This window comes from Pyricularia oryzae, chromosome 1 (assembly GCF_000002495.2).
Source record: "Pyricularia oryzae 70-15 chromosome 1, whole genome shotgun sequence".
NCBI classification, from domain to species: Eukaryota; Fungi; Ascomycota; class Sordariomycetes; order Magnaporthales; family Pyriculariaceae; genus Pyricularia; species Pyricularia oryzae.
In genome coordinates this window covers 6,537,775-6,561,193 of record NC_017844.1, presented here as the reverse complement: position 1 = coordinate 6,561,193, position 23,419 = coordinate 6,537,775, and the positions used below count along the sequence as shown (strand labels likewise).

Sequence of the window (23,419 nt, the reverse complement as noted above, 5' to 3'; positions counted from 1 at the left end):
AGGACAACCCTCCACCTATATACAGTCCAGCACCGGATCGGCAGATGGACCTTGAGTGACGAATGTTTTCAGACAAGGACACTGCAGATGCGAGTCGACATGTTTAGGCCACGCAAGAACGGTATATGACTATCACCTGCCACCAGCTCACCAACCAAAGGCGTCAACCTCCAGCTCAAACACCGTCTCGTGCCTCCTACCCAGACGCACCACCGCCGCTCGCGTAGCATCGCAAAGCCCCGCGGGTCCGCAAACAACCACACCAACCCTCCCCCATCCGGCTCGAACCTCCTCCTCCAACAACGCCTCGGGGTCCAGCCGTTCGAGCTGCACCACCTTGTCGGCAACGGCATCCAGAACCGCTCCGATATCCCGGAGTATGGGTGTGCCGTCCGCCTCACGAGCGCTCCAGGCAAACTTGACATTGGGATGCGCCCCGGCCCAGCCAAGTAGACCGGTCACGCCTATGCCGCCACCAATGAGGATGATGCGGTCGCATTGGAGCACGGCCCGAGTTGGCGTCCCGCGGTAGGGCCCATCAAGAAGCACGGGAATGTTTCCCTCGCGCAACAGCCTTGTGACACCACTGCGTTTCCTGATGTAGAGCGAGACGCCGTTTCTGGAAGACGCAGGGACGGCAGACGCTACCGAGCCCATGCCTCCCTTGCCCTCGACGTCGTTGCTCGGGTCCCTTTTGATCGAACTGGCCGGGCTGGGCTGAGCATCAGGCGATCGCAGAAGCGCCGTGGGGATGACGGAAAACGGATGGTTCTCCCAGGCCCGCAGCGGCTGCAGCGTGGGAAAGTAGACGTAGGCGTGCCGTCCCGGCGTCGGCGCCCACCTCACGCCCGCGATGTCGACGCGCACCGTGTCGGCCGAAACCTCGGTGACGGTGGCGCGGCGGACGCCCGTCTTGGCGACGCGCAGCACGCGCACCATGCGGTCAAAGAACCACACGGCGCTGACCATGTATATCCACAGCTCGTAGACGCCCGTGTAGCCCATCCAGTAGATGATGTGGTACCAGCAGCCGACGATGACAAAGACGGCCAGGACGATGTGGAGGAGCAGAAACACCTCGTACGAGGCGCGGCGCAGCCACAAGACGCCCTGGGACACGAGTCCCACCAGGCAGAGCATGGCTACGATGCCCCAGATCCAGTAGGACGTGTGCACGTCGGTGTAGTACTTGCCCAGCCCGATGTAGGCTTGCAGCATGGTGATGGAGTGGACGACGGCGTGGGCGACGCAGAGGCGGGCGACCCAGCGGTGGAGCAGAACAAAGGTGGAAAAGGGCCAGTCGGTCAGCCACAGCAGGACGTTGTTGCGGGACGAGAAGAGGACCGTCAGCGGGAGCAGGGCAAAGGAGATGTGGCCGGTTCGGTAGCCGACAAAGGCAAGGATCTCGCCCGACTTGGAGTAGCCCCACGGGTGGGCAAACTCAAAGTTGTGGTACGTGATGGCGCCTAGGACGATGTTGAGGCCGGTGAACATGGCAATGTAGAGTCCTTGTCCCCTTGTGGGGGCGTGGCCGAGGAGGTAAGGGAGAGGGCGGACGCTGTACGTGCCAATCGTTGAAGGGTACACCAGGTAAGGCTTGAGTTTGTCGGTGATGGTCGTAACAAAGGGGAGGTGGTTCATGAGGGAGAAGACCATGGGTGTGGCGACGCCAACTGAGATGATGATGATCCTGTTTCTGTCAGCTACTCATCCGAGCACATGTCGCCAGTCAGTCGCAGACCTACACATATGTCGACTGGGTCATCTCTTCCCAGTCAAAGAATCTGTTCCACTTGTACTGATAACTATAGTCGGCATCCGCAATGTAGGCCGTGTAGTTGAGCGTATCGCCTCGCTGAAACGTCCTGCTCGGACGCTCGGTGAGCCCAGCCAGCACGGCACCATAGCTCAGCCCCGGCTCGATGGATTGATCTCCCGTGGCCTGGGTAGCCCAGAACCACTCGAGCTTGGAGGCCGTGACGCCGTCGGCTGGGCACCTGATGGACATGCAGTAGGCGAGCGTGCCCAAAAAGTCGAGATTCTCTGCGATGCAGGCCGCCGTGAGAGCAGGCGCCCCATGCCCGGCGTGAGCGCCATGGTCGACGTGGAGGTCCGGACAGTCCAGGGGTGCGCCGGCGATGACGTTTCGGCACGAGACGGCGCAGTTGGGGTCGGCCCACAGCTGGCCGTAGCCCATCAGGCCCATGCCGTCGGGCCCATGACCGCTGACGGTGCTGGCCTGGAGGATCAGGGGGAGCAAAAGCCCAAGTGAGATGCGTCCCATGGTGATTGCTGTTGATGGATCCATGGGTCGTGATACAGACAGACCCGGGTCGACGGGGTCGGGGGGGTAATTAAATTATGCACAACTGGTTGCTCACCTAGGCCTTGACAGCTGCTTGGATTGGCTACCACGTATAAGCATAGTTCGACAGATAGCAGAATCGGGCTAGACCAATCCGAGTACAATATGCTCAACAATATGCTCAAACTAGCTCATCCAGCCGCACCCCATATCTGACCTACAAATGGTGTGTAACCCCCTCACCTCCAAAAAGACCTAGACTGATAGATAATCAATCCAAAAGCCCCGTTCATCTGTTGCCCAGAGCAGCCACCGCCTTGGCAACAGGGCCAAGAACTCAATAGCCAATTGTACAGCAATCAATCACACATCATACCGATCAGACTCGTGCTTCACAGGCCTGTACACAAAGTGGTCGAACCGAGCCTCCGTCGCCGTCCCGTTGAGGTCCGAGCATGCCATGCCGACAAACGCCCCCGTGAAGCTCCCGTGAGCCTGGTGCCCTCCGCATTCGTCGCTGACAATGGATGCGTCTAGCACGGGCCCGACCTTTTTCAGGTCCTTGCCTTCGTTTTCGTCCATCATCGAATACCAGAACTGCATGTCGCGTCCTCTGACAGTCACGACGAGTCTGACCTTGCCCTCATTGGGGATCTGCACCGGTTGCTGGAGGAGGTCCGGCCTCAATCCGCCGACGGGATGCGACGCTTCCGACGCCATTATCAGCAGCTCCCGCTGCCCGTCGTTGTGCGCCGTAACCGTCAGGTAGAAAAAGTTGTACCGGCAGTAGTAAGCAGTCAGGCCGGCAAACATGCGCTCGTCAGAGGGGCCAAAGTCTACGACAGTCTCGGCGTCATAGGAAAAGTGCGTTTGCCGACGGGCCAACAGCGCCTGCTCGAACCACGACCCGATGGATTCCCGTCCGATCAACGCCAGCTTGTTGTCCTGGATCTTGACGATGCGCTCCGGCTCGGGGGTGCGCAGCCATTGGAAATCCGGGTTTAGTTCCTTGAGTGACCCCTCAAAGGTGTAGCGCTGTTCGGCCCAGTACTCGGTATCGTCGCGCTCTCCCGGCAGCTCGACGTAGAGCGACGGGACTGGCCCGTTCTTGACATATAGCCAGTCATCGTCGGCCCAATACGCCTCCTGGATGGCAGTCTCACGGCCAAGCACGCAGCGACGGAGTTGAGTCGTCGGCCGCCCCGTCAGATGAACCAGGAACGTCTTGCCATCAGGGGTGTCTACAATGTCGCCGTGGCCGGCGCGCTGCAGGGCGGTCAGAGGGTGGTCCTTTGAGGTGACAACATACTTGTCCGGGTGGTCCTCGTAGGGGCCCCAGACGTCGCGAGATCGGGCCAGCGTGCAGGCGTGGTCGTAACCCGTGCCTCCCTCGGCCGTCAGGAGGTAGTACCAGCCGTTGCGCTTGTACATGTGAGGGGCCTCGGTCAGCTCGAGGGCGGTTCCCTGGTAGATGTTCTTCCTGGGGCCGACGAGCTTCCCTGCCTCTGGATCAAACTCCTGCAGAGCGATGCCGGCAAAGAGCAGCGGACGGCGTCGGTGGTCCCACATCATGTTGACGAACCACTTCTTGCCCGTGTCCAGGTCGTGGAAGAGACTGGGGTCAAAGCCGGATGAGTTGGCGTAGACGGGGTCGCTCCAAGGTCCCTTGATGTCGTCGGCCCAGACGATGTAGTTGTGGGCGTCCTTGAAGCTGCCATCCTTGCGCTTGACGTCGGTGTAAACGAGCCAGAATCTGCTGCCGTCGTGGGTGAGACACGGAGCCCAGACGCCGCAGCTGTCCGGGTCCCCGCGCATGTCAAGCTGCGAAGCGCGATCTAGCGGCCTTGTCAGGAGCTTCCAGTTGGCCAGATCGGTCGAGTGATGGATCTGGACTCCCGGGTACCACTCAAAGGTGGATGTGGCGATGTAGTAGTCATTGCCGACCCGTAGGATAGACGGGTCGGGGTTGAAGCCGGGAAGAATGGGATTGCGGACTTGAGGCATCTTAGTCTGGAGTCGCTGGATGTTTTCTGATGTCTTTTGCTCAGATGGCAGGCCAGAGCATTGGGGTAGGTATGCGTTTTAGAGAGACTCGGGGAATCTACCCCGACAACCCCACATCTCGACCAGGTGCCGCATCCCCGCTCCGTTCATCCAATTTAGCCGGAGCGCATGGCCAAGCCTAGTTTCATGTTGTCGTTGGTATCTGAGCTAAGTGGGAAAGGCTTGACTTGTTGCAGTGCATTTTGTACACAATAGCGACGCGTTGAAGACCGAGGCAATGAAAATAGTGCGTCGCCGTGGAAATGAATGGCGTTCAAGATCCTTGACAGTGAACTGCTTTCCTGATCAGCGCAATCGTCCGACCAGACTTGACGTGAAGCTAGATTGTACATTAGACACAAACTAGCCTCTGATGAGGCATTCAAGGTCAACTTTTGAATCGACGATTTCCATCGAGTCTAGAATAGAACTATTTCTAGAATCACATGATAGGACCCGGACCCACGTGCTCACGCGCTCGGTTACCCCACCAATCAACCTGTCACGTCCAAGAACGCGTCTGGCATTGAAGCATCACCACTTCTTTGTCTCACCGCTGGCGGTCATTGTTGCCTAATCTTCTTATCTTCATTCTCTTTTGACACGTATCTGACCTGATCACCACTCTTCCGTCCTCATCTACTCATGCATCAACAATGCCTTCACCCTCGGGTTTCCCGTTCGCATACGTGTGTAACCTTTTGCAGCGGTGCGAAGACAATGCGAAACAATGCGGACCAAAGACGAACCATCAATTCATCAAGGAATGGTTCGCAAGTCACAAGAGGCGAATCGCCGACAATGTCGACCTTTCCGCCCTCGTTTCTACACTCCTACCCACAAAACGTCCAGATCGAGTCTATTCTATCCAGATCAAGAGACTTACAAGCATAGTAGCACGAGCTCATCATCTTGGACGCACTCGCGTCTTGCAGCTAGAAGCCTGGCAGCAGCCAGGCAGCGGAAAGGATTTTGCAGAGTGCGTACGGGATGTTCTCAACGATACGCCCAACACGTGCACGGCCCCGCTGGTAACTGTCGAAGAAGTCGACGAGATACTCCACCACATTGCTGCTCGATCTCGCTTCAGCTCACCAAAAGTACAATCATCTGTAGCGTTTTCTGGTAGGACTGACGAGTGTCATCTCCGGTTACAGCAACTTTACAACCGCCTGGAACCCAATCAAGCCAAATGGCTTACTCGCTTGGTCCTCAAAGACTACTCACCTGTGGACCTGAGCCCAAGTCACATTCTAAAGGGTGTCGATCCTCTCCTCCCTGTACTCCTCAAAATATACGATGACCTCCCTACCGCCATCAGTCGCATGCAGCAACGTGGCGCAAGGGGAGTGACGACTTATGACGACACTACCGGCACTATGATTGCAAACCTGGCAGCCCGCTTCAAGCCAATCCTTGGCGTCAAAGTAGGCAGACAAGACTGGATCAAGGCACGCAGCATCAAGCATTGTATGCAAATGGGCCGTGGACGGATGAGCATCGAAAAGAAGATGGACGGCGAATACTGTCAAATCCATGTCGATATCTCCAAAGGCCCCAACTGCATACAGATATTTTCCAAAAGCGGCAAGGACAGCACGATGGACCGCGTCAACCTGCATCCTGCAATCAGAACATCTTTGAAGATTGGTGGGATAGAGCCCTGTCGCATCAAAACAGGATGAATTCTTGAAGGAGAGCTTGTAGTCTACAGCGAAAAGGAGGGCAAGATTCTTCCGTTTGAAAAGATCCGGAAGCACGTCTCGCGAGCCGGGACATACTTTCACAGATCTGATGATGACTCGCAGGCTCATCCCTGGGAACGACTGATGATTGTCTACTACGACGCGCTGATGATAGACGACGAGTCTCTGCTGGGGGTGCGACACTCTGAGAGGTTCAAGCGGCTCAAGCAGCTCGTGTCATGCAGTCCAGGCGTGGCTATCATCGTCGAACGTAAAGTCATCGACTTTGATCAAAACGGCCATGCAGCCTCGGATCTACGACACATGTTTGCTCAGTGCATCACATCACACCAAGAAGGCTTGGTCCTCAAGGCTGACGATCCTTATTTTGACTTTGGAGACGTGCGCAAGTCTTACTACTGCTGCGCCATCAAACTCAAGAAGGAGTACATTGGCAATTTTGGCGATGTTGGAGATTTTGCCATTGTCGGCGCCAGATATGACCCCGTCAAGGCCAAGGACTACGACGTGCCTAACCTCAGATGGACACACTTTTACGTCGGCTGCTTGAACACGGACAAGCTACAGCAGATGGAACGTCCACGCTTTACTGTTGTCAACGTTGTGGAGCTCAACAACACTCAGATGGAGTATTTTGCAAAATACGTGAGCCCCGACTACGCCTTGGCAGAAGAAGCTCCGGACTCTGCACCGCTTCTTCACTTTGAACGTGGCATTGACAACGGCAAGCGTCCGTCCATCATCTTTCCCGAGCCGCCCGTTTTTGACCTTCGCTGCTTCTCCTTTACTCGAGAGGCCAACCTCGCAAAGCATTACACCATGCGGTTCCCAATGGTCAGCAAGATTCACTGCGACCGCACCTGGCGCGATGCTGTCAGTCTTGATGAACTTCAGGAAATGGCCAAGAAGGAGTTGAATTCTTCCCAACCTGACGACAGTCAAGAGCTTCAAGATTGGATCGCCAGACTGGAGAATGCGGATCCTGGTAGAGTCACGGGAATCAGCCAAGAGTCAGAGACACGTCAGACATCTCAGGAAAGCGTCGACTCGGGTTGCTGTGCACCGATCACTCGACATGTTCCCACCTGCGACTCTCCCAAGCAGATGCTTAGACGGGCGGCGACATGCAATCTTGAGACTCCATCCGTCATGGACCTGACCATGTCACCAAAGGCTTCACTCAAGCGCAGCAGTACAGTCCCAGATGCTCGTGCTCCCAAGCGTCGCCTTGAACAGATAGACTTGAATACCTGCAGCAATACGTCTGCAACATCTGACCGGCCGGTCGAGGACGTGCGCTGTCCTGAGGATGCCAACGCTCAGGTAAAGGAAAAGGTTGGCGCCAGTGATCCGGTCATGTCTTCATTTCCAGTTGACTCTGTCGGACTATCAAGTGCACCGGACAAGGACGTACGGACCAACAAAGCTGGGAAATGTAAATACCACGGCAAAGATTGCGCTTTCAAGGGCTGGCTGTTCCTCCTATCTCCCTGCGTCGCCAACTTCCCCTGGGTGACCGATGACCTCCTCGGCGGACACGGCGTACACAGCTTTGAGACGGATGTAGCAGCATGGAATCGGTTCCTGGAAGCAGAGGATGCCACCATCGCCGCCGCTCGCTCCAGACAAGAACGCCCGAGGACCACCAAAAAGATGATCATTGTCGACGGCCGGCGCAGGGAAGCCACGCAAGACTTTTTGATGAAGATTGAGATGCGGCGCAAGGAGCGGCATGAAAAGTACGGCAGGGCGAGCATGGCCGAAGTGTTTGACTGGCGGGTGCTAGAGGTGGTCATGGACCGGGAGCGCCTGACTGCGAGCGGAAAGGGGGAGAGGAGGGGGTCCAGACTAGGCAAGGATCGATGCGATTACGAGGACAAGGAAAAGATTTGGAGGAAGCATTACGTTGGGCTTGTATGACTGGATAGGTAGCATTTTGCATTGCACGGGAGGGGAATGGTCATGCTTGGGTAACGGGTTTCTGTACATAAAAGACGAGAATATGATTTACGACAGGCGAAGTTGAATAGAGGGGGTAAATTCGCTATTTTCAAAATTCCACGCCCTTGTAATAAATTAAACAAAAACCATACAAATATACGGTTTGCAAGCTGGATGTAATACTAAACGAAATTATTAACAAGGATTTGATTTGAATTTAATACGCAAAATGGTCGAATTGGATTTAGACCTCCTTTCATTTTTACATAAAGGTTGGATTTCGTTAAAATTATAATTCTTTATTTAACGTTGAGCTCCACATCTCCGACCCCCCTAAAGTCCGGCCCCTAAAAATATCTACTCAGCCACGTCAACCCTTTGTTTTATTTTATAAATATCTAGACGAATTTTTCACTTTAGAACTTGATTTTTGAAGATTCTTGCTCCAAACCTTCCAATGAAACAGTACACTGAAAATCAGCTTCTTGCTGCCATTTCTGACATAAGAAATGGCAAATCAGTTCACAAAACCTCGCAAAAATGGGGTATTCCTCGGAGTACCCTTCACGATCGTTTAAAGGGGGCCCAGTCAATTCAACAAGCGAAAAGATTTTGTCAAAGGCTTTCACAGGAGCAGGAAACCTGTTTGGCAGATTGGGTACTTGCGCAGGCCGCGTTAGGCCTTCCGCCAACGCATCAAGAACTACGCTATTTTGCGGAACGAATTCTTCAGGCCGCCGGAGAAAGAAAAAGCCTTGGGAAACATTGGGTTAGCCGTTTTATAGCCCGATATCCAATTTTGAAAACCCAAAGACCCCGGCGAATAGAAAATGCCCGGGTTAATGGGGCTACAACCGAGGTAATTAAATCTTGGTGGTCCTATTTGAAAAATCCCGTTGTCGATACTATAAAACCGGCCAACCGTTGGAATATGGACGAAACAGGTATAATGGAAGGCAAAGGATCTAATGGCCTGGTGTTAGGGCGTAATAAAATCCGGCCATTACAGCGAAAAGAGCCTGGAACGCGGGGTTGGACGAGCATAATCGAATGTGTATCAGCTACGGGGGCTGTTATACCTCCCCTCGTTATATTTAAGGGGAAAAACGTACAGCAACAATGGTTTCCAGCTGATTTAAGTCCTTTCGATACCTGGCAATTTCATGCAACCGAAAACGGGTGGACAAATAATGAAACAGGTATCGAATGGTTAAAAAAGGTGTTTATTCCGTATACCCAACCTTTAACCCCTGAAAAGCGGTTATTAGTTCTGGATGGCCATGGATCACATATAACGGACGAATTTATGCTTCTTTGCTTGCAAAACAATATTCAACTCCTATATTTACCCCCTCATTCGTCACACGTTCTTCAACCGTTGGATTTATCGGTTTTTGGGCCGTTAAAGGAAGCTTATCGACGTCACCTGGGATTTGTAAACCAGTTTTGCTGTTCAACGGTTGTTGGGAAACGAAACTTTCTACTTTGCTATCGAAAAGCCAGATCAAAAGCATTTATAGCAAAAACCATTCAATCTGGTTGGCGTACGACGGGGTTATGGCCGGTGAACTTGGCAAAACCACTTTTAAACCCTTTTTTATTAGAAAATAGCAACGCCAACGTCGAAAAAGGTAAAAATAACGGCTTCCAAAGGGATAAAACACCGGAAAATCCAACCCAAAAAATTAACGACCAGTCTTTACTTATTTGGAAAACCCCTAAAACGACCCGAGATATTCGACTTCAACTACAGGAAATTTCCCGGTCCGAAAAAAGTAACGCCACTTCACGGCTTTTGTTTGCAAAAGTCCAAAAAAGCTTCGAAACCAAGGATATCTTATTGGCTGAAGCTCAGCAAAAAATCAGTTTGTTAAAAGCAAAATTGGAGGCGGTACGGCCGGTCAAAAGGAAAAGGGTGATTCCGGATCCCAACGAGCTTTTGGTCAGCAAAAAAAACGTTTATGAAGCACAGGAAAATAATAGGGACTGTTTAGAAGCTTTGAACGATGGAGAAGAGGTTAGCGAACCGGGAGAGCCTGACAATGATTGTATTATTGTGCGTTGATAGGTTTACATTTAAATCGGTTTATAAAAGGGGTATTTCGTCGTTACATTTTTCAAGGGGGCCGGACTTTAGGGGGGTCGGAGATGTGGAGCCCAACGTTAATTTTATAATTGTTGTATTTTTCTATGAAACTGGAAATTTTTGCACTTGGGGGTAATACAAACTTGAATTTTGGGAATAATATCATGATATATAGGATTAAATAAACAATTTATAAAATTTATAATCGAAACGTGTTAATTATTTTACCAATTTTAATAGTCTTAAAAGCAAAATGCAAATAATTGGACGTTGTATTTAAACACGCGAAACTAATCTTGTAAAATTATTTTAAATAATATTATTTTTGTTAATATATAAATTAAAATAGTAAGTTAATAATTACAATTGAAATACCGTATATAAAATTATATAAAAGTATTAGAATATTAACTTATAATTTATAAAAATAAAAATTAAATAGAATATTTAAAATCTTTTGTATTTCTGGCAAAACATTTTTAAATAAGTAATGATAGAAAGCAAACAAAAGTTATAAATATACGAGAAAATTTAAATAATAATACAAGATAGGAATTCCAAATTTGCCGTATATATATTTATGAATAATCAAATTATAAAAACAAGTAGAAACTAAATAAAATAACCAACATGACGGCGAATATATTAAGTAAGAAATAAGATAAAAATGGTTAAAAATCCCAAACTTGGGCTGTATTACGCTGTTTATGCTGCACTTTTGCAATTTTACTCTATTTATTATTTAAGTATTTAAAAATAAATAATAATTTAAGTGTATAACCTTTTGCCTATGCGGTGCGTGCAAAATGCGTACATTGTGCATCATTCCTCCATGTACGGCGAAAATTGACAAATTGTCCTCAGATTAGAACGAGCGTTTTTTTTTGGACGATTTAATTGGCCAAAAAGCCTCTACTCTGAGCGCTGAGACTATGGGTTAATAGCAGTGTGGGCCCTTGGCGGCTAGAGAGAGCAATTTTTGTGTAATTCAACGGGTGGTGTTGATTCGGTTTCCCGGCAGGTGGTTCCTGGGTATTTTTTTCTCGCTGGGTCGGTGTTTATTTTGTTGCATTTCTGTAGACTCTGGACCTTTTCCAAATGCGGACTATCCCTCCAATGCTTGCATAAAAAGCATAGGTCATGGTCAGTTTGGCACTCTGAGACTTTTCAGCTGGTCGATTCGAACCAGGAAATTCCGCCTCGAAACACAAAGAGCGGAACGTTAGGCGCAAGGCACAGAACGACCGTCCATTTGATGATTTGATCCTCTTGACCCCCTTGAATTGAATTGCTGCATCGGAGGAAACGTCGAAATGGATGCAATTGTAGGAGCAGAGCAGAAGCAGACAGGTCCGACAGGTCCGACAGGTCCGACAGGGTCCAACCGACGGTCTGACATGGGTGGGTTGTTCAGCGATGGAATCTCAACCGTGGCCAAGAATATTTGCTTACCTGTTGCACTAAAAAAAAAAAAAAACCTGTCAAAAACGAGAGCTCCCATCACTGACTAATGCCAGTGACTTTGGTAAATGCAGCCCTCTACAGTTACTGGTTACCTTGCCCAGACCTTGCTTATCAACATGACGGGCGTTCAACACGATGATTCAGTTACAGTCTTACAGAGCGTCCATGTATACGTAGTTGAAAGTTGTACACGGCTTTCCAGCATGATTGACAAGTCTGCGTACACGTGGTAGCCAAGTCAAGACAAGCACGGTATTACTCGTGCCACAGAATGTTGTTTAATGGCTGGTTTATTTTTATCGTGCCACATTAGTCGTGCTGGCCTAGATGATAGGCTTTCCCTTGCCCTAGATGGCTTTTACATCATGTTGTACTTTTTTTCAGCGACAAAACATTCCACGCCGGGCAGGCCGTCGCTATTGTTGGACTCTTGGAGTCAGTACAGACGCTAGGGAATCGATAGTAATGTAAACTTTTGTGAAGTTGTAGTGGACTGGCGATTAATATAAAAACCAAGACCATTCCGCCCGAATCTCTACAAAATCCAGCACTCATCACCACATCAACCATATCTTGGCTCCTCAGTCAAATCACGTTCGCTATCTCACATTCATTTGATCACGCAAGCTACTACTTTTATAGATAAGATATATCAAAATCTACTCCAAACCAACCAGCCACGATGAAGTTCACATCCGCCCTGGCCATTGCCGCCATGTACATGGCCGGCCCGACCCTTGGCGCGAAGCTGCGCCCCACAAACGGCCACGGCGCTCCAGACGCGTGCTTGGGCGTCATGTACAAGAAGAGCGAGGGGGTCAAGGGACCTTCTGCCGCCAGATTCGCGACCTACCCGGGCGGCAGCGGCACGGTGAAGCACGGCGTCACGCGGATCAGCGTCGGGGTGACCGAGGACTGCGGTCTGCGGGGGACGCCCGGAAATACCCCCGTGGGCTACGGCTATGAAATTAAGCCCATGGCGTGGAGCGACAAGCCGTCCAGAGATGTCGCCGTCGAGCGCGTGCGTGCGATAAATGATTTGATGTTTGTGAGACGACACAAACCCGAGGAGTCGGACAGTCGCTTCCGTGGTTTCGATGAGAATGGAAAGATGCTCCCCCTGCCGTCAGTGGAGATACGCGTCACATGCAGGTTCCATATTGAAGTTGATGTGGAGGTTTTTGAGTGTGATGACTAGATCTTGTAAGAGATATGCTTAATATATAATTTATATTTTTTTTTTCTTTTTTTGGTAATTTCCAGAGACTTGACGTGATTTCAAAAAATTGCCCCCCGCCCCCAAACCTCACAAGCACTGCGAATACCATTGGTTAGACACCTTGCACGCCCCCTGAGCGCAGCATTTTGCACCAGCCCACCCCTCACCGCCGCACTGTCCGTACAATGCCGCACACTGAGCCGGAGGGCTGCCGGTCGCGGACGGCGGCCGAGTCGTCGTGGCAGGGACGCCGGCCGCGGTGGTCTCTGGCGGAGTAGTGCCCGAGGCGGGGTCAAACTGCCACCAGTCGACGTTGAAGAGGTTGCCGGAGCCGCTGCCGGCAAAGCGGAGGAACAGATCCCGGGTGTCGGTGGCGCCGCTCACCGCGCACGACACGGTGGTCCAGGTCTGCCACCCTCCCGTGCCGCCCACCGCGCAGCTCCCAACCAGCGTGCCCGACGTGCCGCCCAGGCGGAGCTCGATCCTGCCGCCGCTGCCGGCCGAGGCCACGCGTGCCCGAAACGCCCGGGCGCCCGCTCCGAACGCAACGCCCTTGACCTTGACGTAGTCGCCGTCGTTGACGTAGGCCAGGGCCATGCCGCCCTCGCTGCAGGGTTCCGTCCCGAGCCCGGACGAAAAGGCCATGGTCTCGGCCTCCTGGCGCACGTAGGGGTTCAGGGTGCCGACCTGCGGGGCGCCGGCGGCGCTCATCTGGATGGTGGGGATGGTGCCGTCGGCGTTGTAGGCGAACCTCTCGACGGCGACGGAGCGCTGGTAGCCGCCCCCGCCGGGGAGGGCGCCGTTGTGGTAGAAGAAGTAGCTGGAGCCCAGAAAGTCGACGATGCCCGGGTGGTTTGTGAAACTCTTGCCCTGCGCGGGCATGACGACGCCGCGGTAGGTCCACGGGCCGGTGGCGCTGGGGCCGGTCGAGTAGCGGACGTCCTCGGAGCAGCAGTTGGCGGCGTAGATCATGTAGTAGGTGCCGCCGCGCTTGTAAAGCCAGGGGCCTTCCTCAAAGGTGGTGGGGCGCTGCGCGTTGCCGCTCCGCTGGCCGAAGCCAGCCGCGGTCAGGCTCACGCGGTTGATGCCTCCGCTGTACGAGATCATGTCCGCGTTCAGCCGGACGTAAGAGAGATTCGGGTTGCCCCAGTAGAGGTACGCCTGCCCGTCGTCGTCGATGAACACGGTCGGGTCGATCTCGTTGTTTTCCACCAGCGGCCTGCCCAGTGCGTCCTTGTACGGTCCCGCGATGCCGTCTGCGACCGCGACGCCGATGGCCATGGCACCCGTGCTGCGGCGGATTGGCACGTACAGGTAGAATTTGCCGTTCCTGGCTACGGTTTGAGGTGCCCAGGCGTTGGCGTTTGCCCAGCTAAAGGTGGCGAGGTTGGCCACGACCCCGTGGTCTTGCCAGTTGGCGACGTCCTTGGATGAGTACAGACGCCAATCGCGCATGTTGTAGGTTGTCGCGCCGTCTTCGTCGTGGCCGGTAAAGACGTAGATGCTGCCGTTGTAGACCATCGGGGCAGGATCTGTCGAGTAGAGGGTCTGCACGAATGGATTGTCGGCGCGGACGCACGCCAGAATGGCGGCCAGGACGGGAAGCATCTTTGGGACCATCATGTGCCGTTGCCGAATTGCATTGCACTAGGCAGTTTACGACATCAGCTTGGCTGACAGTGGGAGCGGTAGGTAGTATTTGTATTCCGTCAAGAGAATCAATCCATCGTGATTATGTGCCATCAGACAGTTAACGTTGCGTACCCCCTGTTCGGCACCACCCCTGTTCGGCACCCAAAAATAACAACACTTTTATTTTTATCCTCCAACTTCTATTATAAATATCTCGATGAATCTGTCACTTTTGGATTTACTTTTTTCTGATTTTAATTCTCCATTTTCCAATGAAGCAATATACTGAAAAACAGCTTATATCTGCAATTAACGACGTCAATAATGGCAATCCAATTGCAAAAACCTCCCGAAAATGGGGAATACCTAGGTCTACACTTCAAAGTCGACTTAAAGGTTCTCAACCTTATAAAAAAGCACAAAGCCCTTTTCAAAGGCTTTCCACGGAACAGGAAAAGCATTTGGCTGATTGGGTACTTACCCAAACAGCTTTAGGGCTTCCGCCAACGCATCAAGAATTACGCTTTTTTGCCGAACGAATTCTTCAAGCCGCCGGAGAGACAAAAGGCCTTGGAAAACGTTGGATAACTCGTTTTTTGGCTCGTTATCCAATCCTTAAAACCCAAAGGCCCCGTCGAATAGATAACGCCCGGGTTAATGGCGCTACTACGGAGGTAATTAAATCTTGGTGGCTTTATATTACGAACCCGGTTATTAACGCTATTAAACCGGAAAACCGTTGGAATATGGACGAAACCGGTATAATGGAAGGCAAAGGATCTAATGGCCTAGTATTAGGGCTTAACGGGATCCGGCCGTTGCAACGAAAAGAGCCCGGAACGCGTGGTTGGACGACTATAATCGAATGTATATCGGCTACGGGCGTTGCCCTCCCTCCCCTCGTTATATTTAAGGGAAAAAACGTACAACAACAATGGTTTCCCACGGATTTAAGCCCTTTCGATAATTGGCAATTTCATGCAACCGAAAACGGGTGGACAAATAACCAAACGGCTATCGAATGGTTAAAAAAGGTGTTTATTCCGTATACCCAACCTTTAACCCCTGAAAAGCGGTTATTAGTTTTGGATGGCCATGGATCACATATAACGGACGAATTTATGCTTCTTTGCTTGCAAAATAATATTCAACTCCTATATTTACCCCCTCATTCGTCACACGTTCTTCAACCATTGGATCTATCGGTTTTTGGGCCGTTAAAAGAAGCTTATCGACATCAACTTGGATTTGTTAGCCAATTTTGCTGTTCAACAGTTATTGGAAAACGAAATTTCCTACTTTGTTATCGAAAGGCCAGATTAAAAGCATTTATAGCAAAAACCATTCAATCTGGTTGGCGTACAACGGGGTTATGGCCGGTAAACTTGGTTAAACCACTTTTAAGCCCTTTTTTGTTAGAAAATAGCAACGCCAACGTTATAAAAGATAAAAACAACGGTTTGCAAAGGGATAAAACACCGGAAAGCCCAGCCCAAAAAATTAACGACCCGTCTTTACTTATTTGGAAAACCCCTAAAACGACCCGAGATATCCGACTTCAACTGCAAAAACTTTCCCAATCCAACAAAACCAACGCTACTTCACGTCTTTTATTTGCAAAAGTCCAAAAAAGCTTCGAAGCCAAAGATACCCTTTTGGCTAGCGCCCAGCAAAAAATCAGCTTATTGGAAGCACAACTGGAGGCAATACGGCCGGTTAAAAGGAGGAGGGTGGTTCCGGATCCAAACGAGCTTTTGGTTAACAAACAGAACATTATTGGATTGCAGGAAAATGATATAGAAAATTTGGAACCTTTAGCTGATGAAGAAGAGGTTAATGAACCGGAGAAGCGTGAAAACGATTGTATTTTTGTCCGTTGATAATTTTATATTTAAATCAGTTTATAAAAGTAGGCATTTCGTTGTTAGATTTTCAGGGTGCCGAACAGGGGGGGGTGCCGAACAGGGGGTACGCAACGTTACTGGTTCCACCGAATCGAAATCGAGTTCCATGGTTTGCTATGCCATTCCCCGCACGAATCCCATGGCCGCTGCGATAGATATGGATGGCTGGCTATCTAGCACTGGTATTCTCCATCAATTAAAAAACCCGTTGTAGTGTCTTAGTCCAGTCAACCGTAACATTTGGTTCGTGGATGCCAAGATTCCCCCCGACGTTCACCTTTTTGGGACGACGGAAGGATTTCACCGATCAGTGGTGCCATCTCTGGCGTGCATTCGCGATTCCACCAACAGTCCGTAGTTGTAGCGCTACAGCTATCTGATTGAATCCTTGCGTACCGAGCTTGAGGGTAGCCTCTTCCGAATAGCTCTTCACTTTTCTTTGCCCACCTTTTTGTCGCTGCTTGAAATACATGTTGCAACGCTCTCGGTTCACGGGAGTCGCCATGACTTCTGCTTCCTTGAGCAAACAGTCACTTGCACCCACACGCCCTTGCAGCAGGGCGCTAGGGCTCGAGCATGGGCCACGGCAATTTAGCATCAAGTTGAACTGCCGTCCTCGTGCCGCAGAATACGCCGAGCGTTCTGTTGTGGTCGGCAACAGCGACGCGCCCGTGTCCCGGCACGGTTAGGACGTTGGTGACGACGCGCTTCGAGACCTGCCGGACGGAGGATGGGCCCGGCGAGGTGTGACGTCGGGCCCGGGAGTCGCCAAGTTCCAATGGGCTGGGCCGATACATCATCCCATCGAGTTTGCATTGCACTAAACCATGGCTTGACGGCTATTTTTGGTGTCAACTGGGGTACTGTCATTGATAGGTGCAGCAACGATGCGACCCGGGCAGGGCTGTCCCAACGGCAGCCTTCCCAAAAGGTAGGAGACTCCTAAATTCTCAAGTCAACCCACAATAGGCACCCACCCGTGTTACACGCTTCGCGACACTGCCGCCCCAGACATGCGTCAACCGCAAGGCGTAAGCAAACGCATAAGCTTAGACCTTGGGTGACGACACGTGCGCAACGACGCCTGTCTCGGCTCGGCGGTTACAAAAACTAACCGGATGATTTGTCTGCAGGCCGCAATGCTTCGTCCCATGTGTGCTCCCAATGAGCAGCCACCAAGCCGTCTGGCCCGCTGTTGGTTTCTTCCGATATGCCCGAGGGTGAATGGGCAGTTTGTGGCACCAGCACATGGCCCCACGAGGGTCGGCTGCTCTTGTCCCACCGTTGCAACAAGGTTCGCCCGGTCTGTCGATCCGTAGCGTTGTTTGACGGCAAGACATTTGGGTCTTGCGTCTATATCGACCAGGCGCATGGTCGGTCCCAACGGACGTACCTACAAAAGGTGGCAAACGCCAAGCATCAATCCAGCCATTTTATAGGTCGATATCAAAAAAGGTGCAGCAAAAAGCAACGTGCGGGGCGTCTAGAACCATTCAAGCAGTTGTACAAAAAGCAGACAGACCCCTCCCTGATTACTGCATCGACTTTTCAGGTCTGGTCTTTTTTTTTTTTTTCTTGCTTACTCCCTCGAATCTCTAAGCCCCTCAAAAAGCAACCCTCCGCCCAGAGACAACCCCCCCAGACAAGCAATGCCTCTCCAATTCGGCCTCTGCGAACCGTCCGACGTGCCACGGTGCTTCGAGATCACCTCTCGCGCCTTTGGCAGGGAGCACGGCTACTTCGAGGCCGTGTTCCCCAACCACCACACGCCCGAGGGCCGCAGGGTGGGCGCGGAGCGGCTGGGCGGCGCGCTCAAGCGGCCCGAGGCGCGCCTGTGCAAGGTGACGGACACGGAGACGGGCGAGCTGCTCGGGTTTGCCAAGTGGGACGTTTACGAGAGGCAGCCGGCCGACGTGCAGGCCAAGGATGCGCCCAGCGGCGACTACTGGAAGGACGACAAGGCCAAGGAGCTTTCCGACTATTTCTGGTGGGAGTTTACGCGCAGGCGGTGGGATGCCGTGAGGGCCTCGGGGGGTGATCTTGTTTGTGAGTTAGGCTTTGGGTGAGGATTGGCATCATGGGGATTGGTTTGCTGACGGACAGTCTGCGCTGGCAACAGCCCTCGACATCATGGTTGTCGACCCGGCGCATCACCGACGGGGTGTGGGAAGCATCTTGATGAAGTATGGCGTGGATGAGGCCGACAGACTCGGGGTGGAAGCGGTGGTGGAGGCGTCGAGGATGGGGAGGTATTTGTACCAGAATTTCGGCTTTGAAATCCTCGAGGATGTGCTGATCCCTGTGCCGCCTGGGCACGAGGGACCAGAGCAGTTTTTTCACTGGATGGTGCGACCCAAGACTGTATGATATCTATCATTCGGCCCAGTATGATTGATGGACTTGAACCAAGCTATTGCGGCTAACCAATATTCTACGGTGGTACTAGAATATATACCACCTTCTCCACCTCAGCGACTCACAACCCCATAAAAGCCATGTCGTCGCCCCCAATGATGGGAATGTTGTGCCCGTACTTTGGATTCCACACCCCCTTGACCTTTGCCGTCAGCTGCCCGTCCCCCCCATAAAACGTGGTCGTGTACCCGCTCTCGGGCGAGTTCTGCAGCGTCCTGGTGGCAGAGTCGGCCACGCCCAGCACGCCCCGCCACTGCTTGAGCGCCTCCTCGTAGTTGTTCCAGTGCAGCGTCGTGTCGGTCCCGCCGTGCATGATCATCATCCTCGGCCGCGCCCCGCTGTAGCCCGGGTACATGTCGCGGGCCATCTTGGTCCACACCGCCTGCGACGGCCGCACCTGGCCGTTGGCGCAGCTGCTGTTCCACCCGTTGACCTGGCCCGACGCCGACATGAAGCAGCCGGCCGGCACGCCAGAGTGCGCAATCACGGTCTGGAAGAGCTCGGGGTACGTTGCGGCCATGACGTTCTGTCTTGTTAGTTGTGTTTTGTTTTGTTGCATTTGACTTGGCAGAAGGAGAAGAAAACAAAAAAACTTACAGCCATCATGGCTCCGCTGCTCGCCCCAACCAGGTGCACCCTCTTCGCGTCCGCCTTGTACTGCGCAATGGCGTACTTGACCATGTTGGCGATGCTGTTGGAGTCGCCGCCGCCGTCGTGCGTCAGCGTCTTGCGCGACGACACGTCGAAGCAGGTCCCCTGGTACGGCGACTCGGGGTAGACCACGACGAAGCCCTTTTGGTCCGCCAGGCGCGCGTACGGGGTGCTGCCGTAGAAGGAGCTGGCGGTGCCCTGGCAGTGGTGCACCGCGACCACGATGGCCGGGTTCGCGGCCAGGCGGTCCGGCACGTAGACGAACATCTTGACGTTGGCCGGGTTGGCGCCAAAGTTGGCCACGCGCTGCAGGGACGCGGCGCCGGCCAGGCCGCAGAGGGCCAGGAGGGTGGTGAACTGCATGACGTGGTGCGTGCGGGCGAGGGCTTTGGTGAGGGTGAGGTGAAGGCGAGGTTGGCTCAGATTGGAGGCTCGGATCCAGGGGCGACATGCTCTTATCCCCCGTCGACGGAATATTGTGCCTGCCATTTCCGTCTCGGATCTTGTTTCCCGATCGTCAATACCCAGATTGGGAGGCAAATTGTGGGTCTTGGCAACCCCATTGGCGGGAATCCGTTTGGCCATATTGAACCCCACGTCAGGGTTCTCCTCTTGTTCAGGATAAAGAAGCAATCTAGTCGGCAGTGGTTGACGACGAGTGGGTATTACTTTTTGTATTTTGCCATAATCAGCCGTGTCTGACCTAAACAACAGTTCAATGCGTATTCTTGAGGGGCCATTGGAAATCAAGAATTGAATCCATGTTCACTACCCATATTTCAGCACCAAGTCGCCGGCTAACTGGCTTCTCTGACAGATGAACGACTCTTGGAATATCTGACTTTGACCTCGTAATCGCCAAAAATCAACAGGTAAAGGTGGTAGACAACCTGGGAAAAGCTGTATATGCTCGTGGGCATAAATGTCGCGCAGGCTTGATTGTGCATGGCCACCTGGACCATCTAGCCGAAGCACCCTTGGATAATGGCTACGACAGCAGCGAAAGACGGGAGAAGCCTGCGCGACTAAGAGTGAAATGATTCATATCTTAATTCGAATCATGTCTTGGACGCTTCTTCGCATCATTAGATAGATTCGTGGGTTGACAAATACGCTTCTCGGTGACCGAGAAGACCTCTCAAATTAATTTCAGTATTTTCTATATTTAGACCCAGTAGCAAACCTTTAATAGTGTCAGACTTTTGTCATATACAGCCAAAAGCCGAGTCGAATTATCAAATTCCAGTCAACGTATGAGAAGCACATGGTCCGGCAAGGTTTGGCCTGCTATATACGCTGTACGTTTGGAGAGATTTTCACTATATTGCAGCTAATAATAATGATTTGCGTAGCCTTACTGCCCTCGTGCTACTTTTTACATGGTATATTTGAGTGTCCATATTTCCTTTCACAACTCATCCTTCCTCTACCTTTGACGTTTGTTCACTGCTCATTCCACGATGCCCGTCCAATATGCAGTGTACTAGATCGGTGTCTGTATTCGTCGCTCGGTGAAAAGATTATGGTTTCGGCCAGCATGTCTATTATTCGTCAAATTCAGGATGGCCTGTCACCGATACATCCTCAGATATTGTGCCTTTGATAGTCAAATAGGCAGGCAGTTTCTGATCCCCAACAACCTTTGCCTCGCAACCCTCGTAATGAAGCTCAACTTTATAGGTAGCCTCTTTAGAAGCGCCATCTTTATAGTCCCACTGAAACTGCATAGGCGTGTCGTCCATGCTAATTCTTATTTTCCTTGCAGCTCGAAGTCTCCAATTATTGTCTTTCGCAGCTCTGTAAATGCCCACCTTGCAAATCCTAGCTGAAGCGGTACTAGCGTAGACAAGAGCCAAGGCGGCAGTGATAAATAAGCTCTGGTGCATTGTGGCTGTTGTCTGAAAGAGTGTACTACTCAGCCTCGAGGTATACAAAGGGTGATGGGGTAAAGGAGAAAATACTTGGCTTTCGTGCTAGATTGCTAAACGACTGTAAAAGAATAGATGTTTAGTGTGAGCAAAGTGTGCCTGGAGAAATGACAATTGACAAAAGAATAACGGCAAGACACTTTTAATATGAAAAAAAACCACAGTACTGTTCCGGGAATAAACACCGCAATATTTTCAACAACCAAAATAGTGTTGCCAGCTCGTATTCTAATTTCTACCTAATGGCTCATGCAAAGATGCAATTTTAACTCGTCTTGGCCGGCTTCACAGGCTGGGCCCATGCGACACTAGTCAATAAGATTTAGAAAACCGTTACTGACTAAGTCCGGACCGACGTGAGTGAAGCCAGGTGCCCGGCAAGGTTGAGCTGCTCTAACGTTGCGTACCCCCTGTTCGGCACCCCCCCTGTTCGGCACCCTGAAAATCTAACAACGAAATGCCTACTTTTATAAACTGATTTAAATATAAAATTATCAACGGACAAAAATACAATCGTTTTCACGCTTCTCCGGTTCATTAACCTCTTCTTCATCAGCTAAAGGTTCCAAATTTTCTATATCATTTTCCTGCAATCCAATAATGTTCTGTTTGTTAACCAAAAGCTCGTTTGGATCCGGAACCACCCTCCTCCTTTTAACCGGCCGTATTGCCTCCAGTTGTGCTTCCAATAAGCTGATTTTTTGCTGGGCGCTAGCCAAAAGGGTATCTTTGGCTTCGAAGCTTTTTTGGACTTTTGCAAATAAAAGACGTGAAGTAGCGTTGGTTTTGTTGGATTGGGAAAGTTTTTGCAGTTGAAGTCGGATATCTCGGGTCGTTTTAGGGGTTTTCCAAATAAGTAAAGACGGGTCGTTAATTTTTTGGGCTGGGCTTTCCGGTGTTTTATCCCTTTGCAAACCGTTGTTTTTATCTTTTATAACGTTGGCGTTGCTATTTTCTAACAAAAAAGGGCTTAAAAGTGGTTTAACCAAGTTTACCGGCCATAACCCCGTTGTACGCCAACCAGATTGAATGGTTTTTGCTATAAATGCTTTTAATCTGGCCTTTCGATAACAAAGTAGGAAATTTCGTTTTCCAATAACTGTTGAACAGCAAAATTGGCTAACAAATCCAAGTTGACGTCGATAAGCTTCTTTTAACGGCCCAAAAACCGATAGATCCAATGGTTGAAGAACGTGTGACGAATGAGGGGGTAAATATAGGAGTTGAATATTATTTTGCAAGCAAAGAAGCATAAATTCGTCCGTTATATGTGATCCATGGCCATCCAAAACTAATAACCGCTTTTCAGGGGTTAAAGGTTGGGTATACGGAATAAACACCTTTTTTAACCATTCGATAGCCGTTTGGTTATTTGTCCACCCGTTTTCGGTTGCATGAAATTGCCAATTATCGAAAGGGCTTAAATCCGTGGGAAACCATTGTTGTTGTACGTTTTTTCCCTTAAATATAACGAGGGGAGGGAGGGCAACGCCCGTAGCCGATATACATTCGATTATAGTCGTCCAACCACGCGTTCCGGGCTCTTTTCGTTGCAACGGCCGGATCCCGTTAAGCCCTAATACTAGGCCATTAGATCCTTTGCCTTCCATTATACCGGTTTCGTCCATATTCCAACGGTTTTCCGGTTTAATAGCGTTAATAACCGGGTTCGTAATATAAAGCCACCAAGATTTAATTACCTCCGTAGTAGCGCCATTAACCCGGGCGTTATCTATTCGACGGGGCCTTTGGGTTTTAAGGATTGGATAACGAGCCAAAAAACGAGTTATCCAACGTTTTCCAAGGCCTTTTGTCTCTCCGGCGGCTTGAAGAATTCGTTCGGCAAAAAAGCGTAATTCTTGATGCGTTGGCGGAAGCCCTAAAGCTGTTTGGGTAAGTACCCAATCAGCCAAATGCTTTTCCTGTTCCGTGGAAAGCCTTTGAAAAGGGCTTTGTGCTTTTTTATAAGGTTGAGAACCTTTAAGTCGACTTTGAAGTGTAGACCTAGGTATTCCCCATTTTCGGGAGGTTTTTGCAATTGGATTGCCATTATTGACGTCGTTAATTGCAGATATAAGCTGTTTTTCAGTATATTGCTTCATTGGAAAATGGAGAATTAAAATCA

The 23,419-nt window shown here is 51.1% G+C and overlaps 9 protein-coding genes across 9 annotated transcripts; 3 read left to right on the top strand and 6 right to left on the bottom strand.

Annotated features, from left to right (window-relative positions):
• Nucleotides 1-12: 12 nt before the first annotated feature.
• MGG_14302 (uncharacterized protein) lies at nt 13-2,284 on the bottom strand (the record flags this gene model as incomplete). Its single annotated transcript, XM_003710674.1, has 2 exons — nt 13-1,690; nt 1,746-2,284. The coding sequence occupies 2 exons, from the start codon at nt 2,282-2,284 to the stop codon at nt 148-150; spliced, it is 2,082 nt and encodes a 693-aa protein (XP_003710722.1). The 3' UTR covers nt 13-147.
• Nucleotides 2,285-2,668: 384 nt separating this feature from the next.
• Nucleotides 2,669-4,309, bottom strand: MGG_14303 (beta-xylosidase; the record flags this gene model as incomplete). The annotated part of the gene is made up of 1 exon (XM_003710673.1): nt 2,669-4,309. The coding sequence occupies one exon, from the start codon at nt 4,307-4,309 to the stop codon at nt 2,669-2,671; it is 1,641 nt and encodes a 546-aa protein (XP_003710721.1).
• A 695-nt stretch (nt 4,310-5,004) lies between these two features.
• Nucleotides 5,005-7,974, top strand: MGG_10627 (ATP-dependent DNA ligase domain-containing protein; the record flags this gene model as incomplete). The annotated part of the gene is made up of 2 exons (XM_003710672.1): nt 5,005-5,998; nt 6,056-7,974. The coding sequence occupies 2 exons, from the start codon at nt 5,005-5,007 to the stop codon at nt 7,972-7,974; spliced, it is 2,913 nt and encodes a 970-aa protein (XP_003710720.1).
• Nucleotides 7,975-12,227: 4,253 nt separating this feature from the next.
• On the top strand, nt 12,228-12,743 carry MGG_16476 (uncharacterized protein; the record flags this gene model as incomplete). Its single annotated transcript, XM_003710671.1, has 1 exon — nt 12,228-12,743. One exon carries the CDS (start codon nt 12,228-12,230, stop codon nt 12,741-12,743), a length of 516 nt encoding a protein of 171 aa, XP_003710719.1.
• Nucleotides 12,744-12,851: 108 nt separating this feature from the next.
• On the bottom strand, nt 12,852-14,433 carry MGG_10621 (xylosidase/arabinosidase; the record flags this gene model as incomplete). Its single annotated transcript, XM_003710670.1, has 1 exon — nt 12,852-14,433. The coding sequence occupies exon 1, from the start codon at nt 14,385-14,387 to the stop codon at nt 12,852-12,854; it is 1,536 nt and encodes a 511-aa protein (XP_003710718.1). The 5' UTR covers nt 14,388-14,433.
• A 2,430-nt stretch (nt 14,434-16,863) lies between these two features.
• Nucleotides 16,864-17,640, bottom strand: MGG_15172 (uncharacterized protein; the record flags this gene model as incomplete). Its single annotated transcript, XM_003710669.1, has 2 exons — nt 16,864-17,139; nt 17,416-17,640. The coding sequence occupies 2 exons, from the start codon at nt 17,638-17,640 to the stop codon at nt 16,864-16,866; spliced, it is 501 nt and encodes a 166-aa protein (XP_003710717.1).
• Nucleotides 17,641-17,884: 244 nt separating this feature from the next.
• MGG_10619 (uncharacterized protein) lies at nt 17,885-18,720 on the top strand. The gene is made up of 2 exons (XM_003710668.1): nt 17,885-18,346; nt 18,420-18,720. Exons 1-2 carry the CDS (start codon nt 17,950-17,952, stop codon nt 18,665-18,667), a joined length of 645 nt encoding a protein of 214 aa, XP_003710716.1. The 5' UTR covers nt 17,885-17,949; the 3' UTR covers nt 18,668-18,720.
• A 56-nt stretch (nt 18,721-18,776) lies between these two features.
• On the bottom strand, nt 18,777-19,951 carry MGG_10618 (acetyl xylan esterase; the record flags this gene model as incomplete). Its single annotated transcript, XM_003710667.1, has 2 exons — nt 18,777-19,241; nt 19,313-19,951. The coding sequence occupies 2 exons, from the start codon at nt 19,949-19,951 to the stop codon at nt 18,777-18,779; spliced, it is 1,104 nt and encodes a 367-aa protein (XP_003710715.1).
• A 959-nt stretch (nt 19,952-20,910) lies between these two features.
• MGG_16475 (uncharacterized protein) lies at nt 20,911-21,252 on the bottom strand (the record flags this gene model as incomplete). The annotated part of the gene is made up of 1 exon (XM_003710666.1): nt 20,911-21,252. The coding sequence occupies one exon, from the start codon at nt 21,250-21,252 to the stop codon at nt 20,911-20,913; it is 342 nt and encodes a 113-aa protein (XP_003710714.1).
• Between the last annotated feature and the right edge of the window lie 2,167 nt (nt 21,253-23,419).

What these genes read in the sequence shown, in the direction of transcription:
- MGG_10619 (XM_003710668.1), top strand. Translation starts at nt 17,950, where the DNA reads ATGCCTCTCCAATTCGGCCTCTGCGAACCGTCCGACGTGCCACGGTGC. An exon ending in CTCGGGGGGTGATCTTGTTT is followed by an intron (nt 18,347 to 18,419) that starts GTGAGTTAGGCT and finishes CGCTGGCAACAG; the next exon opens with CCCTCGACATCATGGTTGTC.